We start from the raw sequence: 14193 nt of genomic DNA on the forward strand, positions 1-14193 counted from the left end.
TAGGCCCTAGTCAAAGAAGTGGTGACATGGTGTCCACAGGGAAACTGAGGATCTAGTGTCCAGTGCTGGTCTGTTGCAGTGATCCGTAGGGCAGTTATTACTAAAATGCAAGTGTTGAGATATAGTTAAGCAGGAAAATGGCCTGGAGGTAATCAGAGTTTCACCATAAATCAGGTGTAACACGTTATTACGACCACTTCAAAGTAGTGCACTGGAGTCTGGAATTTATTGTAATGCATGAAAACCAAAAGAAAGTTGTTTCTCTGGTGAGATTCTTGGCCCTGGATCACTACTGACCACCAAACCTGCTAAAGGAATGAACAGAAAACCAAAGAGCTTTCCTGCAACCTCCTTAGACTCTGATAGCTCATTGTGACATTTCAAAGCCGAAATCCCAGCTATCACAGCTGAGCCATTCAACTTCTTCACAATACACAGCTATCGTTAGACTTGCTTTTGAAACCTACTGTATTCTGAAAAACAGAGAGAAACCAACTTTCCTCCTCTTCCAGAGTACCAAAAAGTCTGTTTCTTCAGCTGAAATCTGACAGATTAGGAATAGAGTGGAAACAGATACAGTTTGCACACAAAACAAGCCCTCAGCCGATATATCATGAAAAATAACTGAATTGCTAGGAAAATATAGATGTTCCCCAATATTTGCAGCTTCCATGCATCAGCAAAAACAATAGAGCAGGTTCACGGAGAACTTTCTTTCCACACAAAATAAATGGACAAGCGAAAAATTAAGAGGTAGCAATCTTCAGTTGAGTGATGGTCAAGCACAGACAAGCTCCCTTGGTGCTCGTGGACAGATATTAGCTGGCAGTCAGAGTCTGGAACAGGAAGAGCAGCTAGGAGATGTGCTGAGCTGGGGTTCGGACCTTTTGGAGCTCTGGCCACGACGAGGCTTGAGAGCAAGAATGGTCCACCTGTTATGCTGTGTTTCTTTGGAAAAAGCGGTATTAAATTAAGATTGGATTCTGTAATACAACCTATAAACTATACGAATGTCAGCGTTTCGAAACTTCAAAAGCACCACAGATGAAACCGCCTCTCTGGATCAAAGGTTTATTTTTAATGACACAGCACTGAAAAACATAAGTTACAGATGACTTTTTGATACAGGATACATTATATATCTTATTTTAAAAGGATCTGTGAAGGTACACTGCATAAATACATATAGTGAAAATATATTGTGTTTATTTCTTTTCAGAGATTAGTTCTGTTTCTTTCTTTTTTATTTATTCAGCCAATTAAATAAAAAAGTATAGATTAGCATCATAACAGCTCCCCCTCCAGATTATCTCATTGTAACTACTGCAGCTGGGAGACCGAGCCATGCCTTCTCAAAGGTTTAGCAGCTTTGAACATGGTGTTATTCATCATCTCAGAATGAAAATTTCACATTACAAACACAGATACTGTATTGTGTTTTGGCAATGGAGCAGCTAGTTTTGCTTTGGAACAAAACTGTTTCCTGTAATGCCAGACAGTGAAAGAGCAATGCATGTACTGATGATACTACACAGTCAAAGAACTACGATGAAGTTGTGAAAATGCATATATATCCATATGCACTTATATATACACATATAAATTCTTGTGTGTATATATATTATGCATGTCCAAAAATAACATTGAAAAACGTTGCAGCAGTTAATTATTTTTTTAAACACATGAAACTTATAATAGTTTGACCTCATTACTACAGGATAACTAATTAAATCTTCTGCAGTGCAACTCAATACAATACACTTAGTGCAGAGAAGTTAAGGTTTTGGTATCGAGGAGGCTAATTTCAGATTTCATGGGGAAGGACCAAATACAGGATCACCATAGCTCTGACAAAGCACAAACAAACCTGTTGCCACGTACGTGTGAACAAATAAGGACATTTCTTTTTTATTTGATTTTTTTTTTGTGTACTGCTTCAGAAATTGCTAGCTTAACTGTTTGCATTCATGCTCATTTCGATATGTTTCAACAAGCTTTGTCTGGCACCAGTCTGTAAACCATCAACAGCTTAAACTACAAAAAGGTGGGCTCCTGTGTTTCAAAGAGGTTAAAAACCTACTGACTGAGCTTCGTACCACATTCGTCTGCCTGAGCAGAGAACTACTCCAGATGGCGCGTGAAGTTCTCTGGGAAAAGTCCTTTATAACTATTTGCATCTCTGTACTGAAGCCACTCGGATTCCTTAATGCCTGTCAACCAGCCAGCCTCCTGCAAGGAAAAAGACAGAGTCTCTTAAACTTCAGTTCTCTCCCCTTCCTTGCTATGAGCGTCACACCTGAAGACATTTCAGAGTCACACGGCTAAAAGATTTGGTGCTTTGGTTAAAAACCAGCCTCTGATTTTGCACAGGCTGTTTTCTTTGTTCTGCCAGACCCCAGTTTTGTGAGACTGAGTGACTGTGAGCATATTGTATGGCCTTTAGCCCATCTAACTCCCAGCTGAACTCAAAACTGGATAATCAGTCTTCCAGGTCATCCAGTATTATACCAGATCTGCATTTGTGCAAATCTCTGTTGAAACTTTTTCAAAGTTCCCACAGTAATATTGGTGCACTTGTGCAGTAAGAGCATAGCAGTGGGCCAGAAACATTACACAATACCATAGATGGAGGGGGGAAATAGTTTTCAGTCTGAATTTTTTTCCCTGAGAGTTCTTTTCTCTCGGTCATGTATCAGCAGTCAGAAGAAATAACAGTTCTTGCATCCTCTGGAGTTACAATATCTAGAAACTCAAACTTAGTTGGTATTAAACTGTTTTTCCAAAAATTCCTGGAAACCTAAACCAGAATTTCACATGCAAAATTTTGAACCAAACCCACAGCCCAAGCAATTGAAAGAGAGATTTCTCATCGGAAAGTGCTGGGTTCTCTTAAATGTTATCAATTCTACCTGGAATAAAACCAATTCAGTATTTTTTAAAAACGATCAACCTGTTCTCATCTCACTAACTCTGTGCTTTGTTCCTTTTAAGAACAGGAGCCAGCGCAAAGCCATGATGAAGAGGGAATTTCTAATGCTGCCATATTATTATTGCACAGAGAGTACACAAGGAAATAGAGTAATATGAACGGATCTTCACGTACAACAGCAAGTCACGACTGCTCAGTGGCTGCATGTGGTGGTGTACTGGCTCTCTTCCCCAAAATAAGCGTCATTAAAGCAGATAGAGCTTATGTATGGCATTGGCTGGGTACACGTAACTGGGGACACATTTCTGAAGCATGTGGAATATCTGAGAAAAAGGAGAGAGGAACTACAGCTTTCTAGCACAGGCAGAGTAGATTGTATGAAGGAATTAACAGTTTTACTGGGTAATAACTTCCACTCAAGACTAATGGAAAAATTGAAGCCCCTGGATGGGACTGGTTTGCTTCAAATGGGGAACACAGGCTGATGTTACCAGCTATACTAGAATTATGGTTTTAGACAGGCCAATTTTGAAGGAGAATAAAGAATAACAAAGATAAAAAGACTCTATATAAATCAACAAAGTACCTGGCAAAAGACAAAAAGAGTAAGCTTTATGGTGATGTTAAACATGAAGGGCAAATAGGTACTGAGTAATAAAGATATGGCCAGAATGGTTTCAGAAACATGAATACATAAAGGTTTATTTTCTCCCTCACTGCACACAATTTACTCCAATTAATGCTAATGGAATTTCGATGCACACCACAAGAGAAGAATATACTTCATGGATTCACCAAGTGAAGATTAAGCATATTTAATACATAACATCCTAAAAAAACCAGACTGAAGACAGAGAGCAGATTTTGTTATCCTTACAGCAGTGTCCTATTCTGCAAATACTGATAACGAAATCAGTTAAACTGCCCATGAGGTAAGATGCAGCATAATTTGAGTAAGGATAACAGAATCTATCCCAATAAAAAGAGCAAAGTGCCCTGCTGAAAGGAAAATCTTTTATTCTGAAATAAAAACAATAAAAAAACCCCAACAAAAAACCCAATTACTTGTCTCTTGTATTAAAAGAAAGCTCAGCTGAGATGATGAACACTGGTTATTACCCACCTTTGGACAGCATCAACCATCGAAACAATTTCAAATACAGTCCCCAGCACTCATATGTGCTTAGAGCGTTAGTATTTAGACCTATTTTAAGAAATACTCTTCATTCAGAGCAGTGCTCTTAGCTACCTCACTAGGCAGGATCCAGTCCCCCACCTCTCAACCCCCAAATCAACGGGAGACTTTTCACCAACACTACTGGCACTAACAGATGCCCACGAAGTGGCTGGTGCTAACAGTGTACAGTACGGTCTTCTAAAGCAGTGGCCAAAAATCAATTCACTTCACTGCAATTCAATTTAACACGTGGAATAAAATTGTTTAAAAATGCATTTTTAAAACAAAATAAGATGTCTTAAATTAAACTGTTGTTTAATTCAGGTTCAGGCTTCTAGAAGGCAGAGTTAGTTTTAGAGGCACAATTTGTAATTCATCTTCCATACTAAGTCATTGTGTGCATGCATGCCTGTATAAAATCCACTACAAAGTAGCATTAAAAAAGCCCTAGAAAATATGCTGAGGCCAGATCCTGTTAGCAGCATATATCCGGGACTTTAGCTGTAGCCAACTGTGCCATTTAGTCTCAAATGGAACCAAGTACAAAGACAAAATTACTAATTTCATGTTTTCTAACAGTAATGACATTTTGAATACACATTTCCCATTAACTATAATCTGTGAGAAATAAAATGAAACAAAGGAAAGCGTCAACAAAAGAAAGAACCACATGTTTTTACCTGATCAGCTGTGGTCTCAGAAGGAATTACTAGTACAATATCTCCTCGTTTTAAATTAAGCTCATCACTGTTAGCTGCCTCAAAATCGTGTAGAACTTCAACCTGAAGAAAGTAACACCAAACATATAGACATGATCTAAATGGAGACATTTTCTCAATGAATTTTTCTGTTAAACCTTTATTAAAAAAAAACAAACAATGTGCCTTCTTTATGCAAACACATGGCTATAGGTAGGTGCATTCAAATCATTAATGTTGACATTGATTCACGTCAAAGTTTTCTGTTCATATCCTTGGAAGCAGGGGACAGCTTAAGTAAGCCCTCCTGAAACTATCGAAGGAAACCTAAGATCCTTTCCCAAGGTCACAGGATCTCAAGGACAGATGATACTGCAACACCCCACAAGTCCTGCCTCTCAGACAAGTCCTGCCACCCTTATTTCTTCTGTGTAAGCAATTTGCTTTCATTCCCCACTAGCATTACTAGATCTGAGAGAGGGACGGCAGGATTTTGCAAATAAACTTGGGAAAGACTCCCAGGAACCAATATTTCAGACTCTCACTCATTCTCTTGTTGTGGCCACTGGATATTATTCTTGCAGTAAACATCCATGGAAATTTGAGTGGGACGTACAGCACCAATTTCAATAGGTGATCAAAGAGACGAGTAATGGTAACCCTACTTTATGTTTGCCCTGGAAAGAGCTCCCATTTACTGGCAGATGGGCATGCCAAAAATACCTGTCTTTCAAAGGGGCTATTATTAAAACATTGGCAGGATCAGCATGCTGTTCTGAACAGTCCATTTTAACTAAATGGTTCTACCTCCTTAAGAGATGTGCTATTCTAATTTTCTCGAAGCACAGCCAGTTCCATGCTAACTCTGCAATAATGAAAGAAAACGGTATCAAGAACCAGATGGCAGGCTTCTCCTTATTTATGTCTGACCCAAGAGAGTGTGATGAAAAACAAAAGATGAACTAGGTCAGCATGTCTGAGTCAGAGTTGCACGATACCGTTCACCCGCACCTTAACGTTATTCTCAAAGTTTGCTGAAAATATTGAGCAATGAGAATAGACCAAGAAGAATGGCATACTTATGGAGTGCTACGGGACTAATTAGTCTGAACTATGCAAATTATAATAGGAAGGCATGTAAAGTTCATCCATCCTCAAGAAGCTTTTCTGCTGCTCAGTGATTCTGAAGTGAGAAGCATCATCAAAGAACCTTGTGAACCAGGAAACCCTATGGGTCTTGCCAGCCAAGGAGAGAATTTCTCTTACGCCTCATTAAACTTTTCCTTTTGATTACCCTAACCGTTTATAACTATAATATTACTAAAGTCACAGAACGACATTTTAGCTTCATTATTGTGAACTGTAGAAGTCCCATGGGTTTCAATAGAACCAAAACTTCCACTATAGATTTTCAGGCAAGAAAAATGCCATTTTTTAATATTCATAGAATCATAGATTGGTTTGGGTTGGAAGGGACCTTAAAGATCGAATATATTGTTAGTATATCAGATATATTGTTAGCATATATCATACAATATTGCTGACTAACTCTGTGGCAGTGCAGTTTTACTCAATATATTCATTGTCAGTAGTCATTTGGCGAGATGAAAGGGTTCTTGTACGTCAGTGAGTCTTACAGCTACATAAGGATATGCACAGCAACAATGGTGTGCAGAAAATGTAACTTCTCGGACTTCATGTATGAAGCAACAACACAATGTTAAAGTTGTGTTTGTGTGTATTTGTGTGTGCACGTGTCCGGCTGTTAAACTAAGCATCCTTTGGCCTCAAGAAATCATCACACTGCCGGCACAGACAGACACATCCACAGAAGCTAGATCTGAAGGGGTGTCTAAAAGAAGAATGAAGAAGCAGACCTTAAAGAGAAAGCCGGGTGGCATCGCAGAAGCTGCATCTTCTGCTGGAACAGGTTGATCTTGAGAAGGTGCGGCCTGCATTTCTTCGGTGGGTTTCTGCTCACTTTCAACTTGGGAAGTTTCACTGGGAGAAGTGTCAGTGCCCTGAGTGCCCATCTCTGCTGCGGCATCTTTGGACTCCTTCACGACGACTTCGTGTTCTTCTCCCTCCCCCTCATTGTTTGATGCTGGCTCTATTACTACTGAAGGGATGCTGCTGACTTTTTCCTGGGGAAAAAAAAAACAAACCACAAAAGCACCATAAGAGTATTCAGTACTTTATTTCAAGCAGGAAAACACAATTGTTTTTTTATTGCACAGGGCAAATATGGGAACGGGGATTTCTTTCTTCTCCACAGTGGATTCTTACATTAAGGCAGGAAACAGTACTTGTGCAAGAACGTGAAGGAGTAATCACTTCCCTGTTTTCACTGTTCCCCTTAGTCATCCTAAGTCTACTTTCTATATTACCACAAATTATTGCAGTAATTAATAAAAATGCTCTGCAGGTAGTTTGGGTTTCATTTTCAATGTGCATGGAAATTAACAGACCTTTCTCCTCCACTCTGCTCTTAACTTTGGGTGGGTTTGGGTAAAGCCACAAGTTCCAGGAGTCACTGTCCTGTATTTCTTTGGGAATCCAAGTCAGCAGGATAACAGTGATATAAAGGAGATGAAAGAAGGAAACATGACCTATTTCTTTGACTGATTGAGGGGATTTCTCCTGATTTACAATGGGGAGCAGAGAAAGCAAAAAGGCTAAATAGGTAGCATCTGACCAATAACGAAGCCTAGGACAAAAAGCATTTAATGAAACTTGTTGGAGCATCCAACCTGAAAAGAACACGTTCACCAATCCTCTGCCAGACCATCCTATTCTGGTGCACAGAAGAAATACAACGTGCAATGGAAGGAGGTGGCAACCGGCTGCCCAGCTGCAGGGTCTGCTCTAGTAGCAGTTCCTCAGAGGTCACAGAAGAAAAGGCAGTAGGCCAGATGCAGATATACAGCTTGACCACCATGATTTACATAAAACAAAGTAATGTTATTGATAGGACATTGTGCCAGGAGACAAGAAAAATCCGTTACTTTCTCTGCCTGTTTCTCCAGAAAGCCCTGTTAGGTTATGTGATAAAGGTCATCTCCACAGAGGAGCACAGAGAGACAACAGCAGGAGGGGGAACGCAAACAATACCCTGCCCATGCTGCTCCCGTGCCCATCACAGGAGACATCAGCCCATCAAGTCCCATCTCCTCAAGCCCAGGGGAACACAGGGGCACAGAGGCAGGCACAACCCAAATTAAGGACTCAGAAGAAGGGACACCCCATGTGGGCCCCTCCCAGGGCTATCCCAGGAGAGCCTCACCCTTGCTACTTGTTGGACGTGGGGGCCCAGAGCTGCAGCAGCCTTGCCCCTCTCAGGCTTCTGGATCTGTCCCGATTCCCCTAACACACTCTCCCGTGCACCGACATGAGTTACCTGAGACACATCAGCCTCCTTTTCTTCTCCCTGAGCTTTGTCACCTTCAGCAACGCCCTCCTGCTTAGTGGTAGCAACGCCATCACCAGCTCCTGCTGCCACAGCCGCACTATCTTCTGCTGCCGCAGCCCCCTCGGTGGCAGGTACTCCCTACAAACAACAGGAGGGAGGAACCTTTCAGGATACGAGTTCTGGATATCTGCTGGAGACACCATGGACCAGCCTCTGCTCTGCGACCTCCCTGGGTGGTGCCAACCTGTGGCCTTGGTTTCACTGGGGTTTTTCCTGATTTGTGGGGCAGAGCAGCACCAGGGGCTGCCATCCTGCCCCGATGCACGGCACAGGGAGCATAAGGGTAAGCTTGCGTGGTGGAGATGATTAACAGGTAGGAGAGGGAAATTTATGAAACCTCACTAGGCACGTTTAGCTGAGTCCTCAGGTGTTACCGGTGGAGTAACAGTTTGCCAAGGCTTTAGTATTTTTTCCTTCTCTTGCCTTCAAGCTGTATTGTGGAAGAAATTCACCGCAGGTTTCTGCTGAGAAGGAGCTTGCAAGCTGTCCAGGGGTCCACAGAACCCTGCTAGTGGAATCTGTTCTTGGGAGGAGTCTCCAAGCCTTCTCCAGCTACTATCACCTACCTCTAGACCCGGGCTGGCTTCAAAAATATTGCCTTAATTACACACTCCTTTCCAATAGAGAGACTTGCAAATCGGGCTATATCAGTGAGCAAATACATTCTACAGCTAGATAAAGATCAGAAATCTTCAGATTCCATCAGATATCAGCAAAAAATATAACTGTAAAGATCTATAGCTAGGTCAGCATAAAAAAAAGAAACATACATAAAAGCTTATTCAGTCTGGATATGGCTAAACCATTTGTGATCAGTCCACGTTGAAAAGTTAATGAGTGTTTTGTTCCAGTTCTTGAAAGGTGGATAGAAAAGTACCTGCCTATAGATCAATGTTGAATCCTTCATCCAGCAGACACTGTTGCTGTAATCTATGTATCACCCTAATATTTGTATTGATATAAACTGGTATATGCTTACAGTAGCATATTTGTTACATACTTACAGTGGATTAATCTTAAGAGTTGGAGGGTGGAAGGTAAATGACAAAACTCATTCTGTTAATCCAATTAACTTCAACATGGAATTTTTAACGTACAGCAGATAGCACCAGGATAAAGTAAAAACACTGACAAAAAATTGTTTTCTAGGTACCAATGTCAAGCTACAGTTAGTAGAAATATCTCTGATCTCCAGTTAACAGCCTGATACTCTTTGTTTCCTCAATTTGATCCTTCCTCCATGGATGAGGCTAACTCAGCTACCTGGACTCAACTGAACTATCTGCAATTGCTCATGGGCACTCTTCAGGCACTGTTTTTTTAGCAATATCTAATATTCAGCACTACTCCTATTCACTGCTGTTAATTGATGTGATAAAGAAATCTTTCTGGAGACCTTGAAGGCAGAAAATACTATAGGGTTTTGTAGAAATTACTGGAGAAGCTTTAGTTTAAATTGAAAATGCTGCTGACAAAGGATAGCCTATCGTAAAAAGAAGTAACATCAAAAGACATGGGCAGATGTTGACATCTTCTCCTGTGACTTGTAAGGCATGCAAGCCTGCCACTCATAGTATTACCAATTTTAGCAGCCTTGGCCCAAGAAGATATTAAAACAAATGATGAGTGAAAAAGCCCTGGAAGAGGCTAGTAGGAAAGAGGGGGAACAGAGTGCATATCAGATTGATTTTATACCATGTGCTTCTAACAGCATGCTGCAGAAATTGATCTTGCTGTCTGTTGTGATTAGGATCAACAGTTCTTTTCTATTTATTGGATTTGTATAGCCCATTTTATTTCACTAAGGAGGAGAATATTAATTTGCATGCATCAGCTCTCAAATAACCTGCACTGAAAAGGTGACGCTCTCACAGCCTTTAGCCATGAGTCATTGAATGTATACCACAGCTCACAACTGCGTAATCATTTGTTCTTGTGTCTCAGAGTATGAAAACAATGCAAGCTAGATGATTAAAAAAAGCTTTTACAAAAACACATGTGAGGTAGCACAGAATGAATCTCACTATCAGCCTCAAATATATTTGATTAGTACAGAAAAGAAAAAAAAAGAGGGAGGCTCATCCCACTGAATTCATACCCAGCTATGGTGAACTGCATACTTGCAGATATAGTTACCTGTATTACCTTATTTCATATTGAAAACCAGCCCTACAAACCTCTTTTCCATAGGTCATCCATAATACTAGACAGCCTAATAGTATTCCAAATTAGCTCTCTCTAGCAGTATTATTGAAATTTGGACAGTTGTCCCATTATACCAACCACACAGGGGACAAAGCAAGGGTCATCCAGTACAATGAGGGCTGCGATAGAAGAACCACTTGACTGTTTTAATTGCAGCAGAAGTGAATGCTTCTTTACCCAGGATGCAGCCGATTCACACGGTTGCACTCTCCTCTCATTAACGCCGCTGACAGCTCAACACAATGCCACAGATTCGGCAGCAGCAAGAATGAGCCCAGGGAGAGGAGAAGGAGGGGTACTGAGCCTGCCGCTGGGGGGTCTGCCAGAGGAGCACTCTGAGCTATGCCGGTTTTCCAGAGCTGAAGATCTCGCCCCATGGCTGGATTTAGAAAGGGACGGGGTAATTTTCATGACATTTGGTTATAATTGCAGCTAAGCTAGCTAATATAATGTCAAGAGGAACTAATCATCATGCTTTAGGGAATACATCAATTGCTTGCGAAGTCTTGGAAGACTTTTGGGGTAGTACTGAAGAATTTATTATGCAAGTTATAGTATCAAAGGGACAACCTGCCACTGAAGGTCAGATATCAGTTTAGCAAATAGCTTGATCTCTTATGGCAACTCTTCTGCATACAGTAATACTACTATTTTAAACAGAACACAGGGTCAAACTCACCAGATAATAGACCTCAAATTTATAAGCGCAAGTGGTATTAGAAAACAGGGGAAAGATTTCAAAGACTTAGTCTTGGTTCTCACAGGATAGTGAGGAATTTCTTGCATGTTTCTACTTGGACCAGTCTTATTAGGAGTGACAAGCCAACACTAGAGAAGCAACGCAACACTCTTGCACTGTGTCAACACCAAGCTGGGCTTGATCTACCACTGCCGTCCTGTACTTTCTTGCTAGTATAATTCCACTGATTTTTACACGGATGTGGCAGTGCTGGTGAGGAGTACGGCACCAGTGAGTTCCAAACTAGCTTCCCAGTGACACCGGGATACCCTGGAGCCACAGATATATGCTTGACCGTAGCAGAGCTAATGTTGTTTTACAGCAGGGTAACAAACCCAAGCTTGGACAGCTAGACTTACCATATTCTGAAACCAAAATGAATGGACACTAGTTCATGATCTTTTTGTATACGTTGTGGCACCAGAATGAATAACAACAAAAAAAGAGGTAGTCAGCACCTCGAGATACAAATCCTAAGTGATTAATGACTGGAAGTTACAATCTCTTTCTCAGTCCTCACTTCTATCCCTGAATTTAGTATGTAGCCATTCCTCTTGTGCTGCTCTCTGTGCACATTTGAACACATTATAGTTTCACTTTAGTATAGAAGGATTCAGGGTAAGTAGTTTTATCACCTCTGAAGAAATGTAAGCAAAATACAATCATTCAAGTTCACACATGCACAGCTTAAAGTATGTCATTGAGCTTTTTTGTTGCTTTGCAATTGGTTTTAACTGTATCTAACTTGATGCAGGATTTGTGCTTTAGCAAACAAACTCATAATGATTATTTTCAAATATCTGTTTTAGTTCAGAGCATATTGTGCTAGGAAAACTAAATTATTAACAAATTCTTTTTTCTTTTTATAAAGATTGTAGGAAGGCTAGGCAAACAAATTTATGGAAAGTGTAAAAGCTACTGGGAATCTATGCAACATATTTCCAAATGTCAATAGAAACAGCATTATACCTCCTTCTACCATGCAGCTGCTTTGTTTGCTGCCCCGAGATATTTATCACTCTATACTGCTGCAACAGGCAGTTTCTAAGGCAGGTCCTGCATTGAATGAAAGGTGCTCTGGTGTTAGAATATATACCGCAGATTATCTGTGCAGTGTTAGAATAGATACCGCAGCTAGGTCACAGTTGCATCGTATCGGCCTGCATATTGATGACATGCAGATGACAAATACATTTTTTGCCATGATCATCTTGAAGATATTAAAGCACAACCACGCTCTTGAGGCTGTTTATATGTACCTCGCTTTCTTTCTCAGCAACGCCAGTTGTCTCCTTATCCCCTGCCTCGACACTGTCCTGTATAAAGAGGAAATATGGTCATCACCTTACTCATGCTGAGGCAATGGCTGCAGAGAAATTGGTATTAATCAAGCTGAATGGAAGCACAGCACGTATGGGATGCAATGAAATGAATGGCTGCAACTAAATGGGATAGCACATAGCAAGCAGAAAGATTCTTGCTGCCACATATAATCTGAAATAAAAGTAGTTATAGGCTAAACACCAACAAATAAAACCTTTTACATACATCATCATCATCACACTGTAAGTGCTAAGGACAATTTTATTCACTTTTATTATCACTAATCTCATAATAGCACTAGCTTTGAAGAATTTTTTAGTAAGCGACAACCCACAACACTGCTGACCTTGCAGTTCTCAGCAAGCTCAAATTTCTCCCACCCAAGACTCAAACTGTTCCCATTATAACCTGCTGCTGCCCCTGCAACTCACTAGAGTTTCAAGGTAAACTTTCTAAAACACTTACTTCCACTCATGTTGGACTGCAACTCATTTAAAGGGGCTGTTCAAGAGAGGTGGGTCACAAAGTTCATAATTTTTTTGCAGAATCACCTTTCTCTAGGTCCATATTCAGTGGTACATGCAGCAGGTGCCTGACATTTAAAAAATCAGACACTTGTCAGTGGTTTTCCAAATCTGACACCCATTTAGGTGTTCAAGGGATTGAACGGTAAATGGACTCCCCCCAGATAGTACTTGTTACAGCACAGATGCCATCTAACACGAGGTCTTTTTCTACAGAAGGTCTACAGTCAAAATAGCTAAAATTCAGGCCTGGTTTGGCATGGTTGGAAGTGCGCTTTTTCTGTTCAGGTTTGACTCCTTGCGGACACAGGCTATTTCTAAAGATGCTCTGCTGAGGAAAAGCAAATCAAAGCCCCGTTATGGAAATCCACTTTGCTAATAAAGTTTGAGGCTGCTTTGCAAACACAGCTAGGTCAGATTTTTCAAAAGAGCTGTAAGGGTGAAGACAAGTTATGCAAACCTATGTGCGGGCATGGTAGATTGGACCATCCGCTTTAGCAATCAGAAATTAGGAGACCTCAAGTACTCAGGCTCCAGCTAACTGCCTTCACGTGTCCACAACTGTCACTCCAAAATTTCTACAAGTTTCAGCTGAAATGGTTGCATGTTTCTTTTTTAATAAAAGGATGCTGAGTTATATCCAAACTTCATATCACTCGTGATTTTTCTAATCTTCTAGTATTGCCTGCAGTCACCTCATAAGCCCCAAACATGTCCAGATGCCACGGCAAGGCAGCTGCTGACAGCAGCGTTACCATAGAAACCTCTCACAGCTTTATCCCATTAAAATTGCCGTGTTATATAACATTTTCTTTATGATTAATTCTTTTTCTTTTTCTTTTTTTTTTTTTTTTTTTTTTTTTTTTTTTTTTTTTTAAGCTTCCAAGCCTCTGCCCTTCCAAGCCTCTGCCATGGAGTTCTCCATGGCAGACTGTAGAGGGTCTTCAAATAGAAAAAACAAATATCAACAGCAAAATATAATTATTTCTTACTCTAGTGATGCACGCATGCACACAGCCACCCACAGAAGTCTCTTTTTTTTTTTTTTACAAAGAGATGTACACAAGTGTTTCTATTGCCCGTAAAAGCTTTATGTTGAACTGCAAGTCGTTAGATAGATGCTTTCCCT

General features: G+C 40.6%; 1 protein-coding gene across 1 annotated transcript in view; it reads right to left on the reverse strand.

Annotated features, from left to right (window-relative positions):
• Positions 1 to 1057: 1057 nt before the first annotated feature.
• AMPH (amphiphysin) overlaps positions 1058 to 14193 on the reverse strand; it is a gene marked incomplete at its 5' end in the record, with an annotated part of 68361 nt that continues 55225 nt past the window's right edge. Inside the window, 5 exons of the mRNA XM_009321901.1 lie at positions 1058 to 2229; positions 4787 to 4888; positions 6682 to 6948; positions 8202 to 8351; positions 12477 to 12533. Of these exons, the coding sequence (XP_009320176.1) occupies positions 2122 to 2229; positions 4787 to 4888; positions 6682 to 6948; positions 8202 to 8351; positions 12477 to 12533 (684 nt within the window). The remainder of the gene's footprint in view (positions 2230 to 4786; positions 4889 to 6681; positions 6949 to 8201; positions 8352 to 12476; positions 12534 to 14193) is intronic.

Source organism: Pygoscelis adeliae, unplaced genomic scaffold (assembly GCF_000699105.1).
Source record: "Pygoscelis adeliae isolate BGI_AS28 unplaced genomic scaffold, ASM69910v1 Scaffold194, whole genome shotgun sequence".
NCBI classification, from domain to species: Eukaryota; Metazoa; Chordata; class Aves; order Sphenisciformes; family Spheniscidae; genus Pygoscelis; species Pygoscelis adeliae.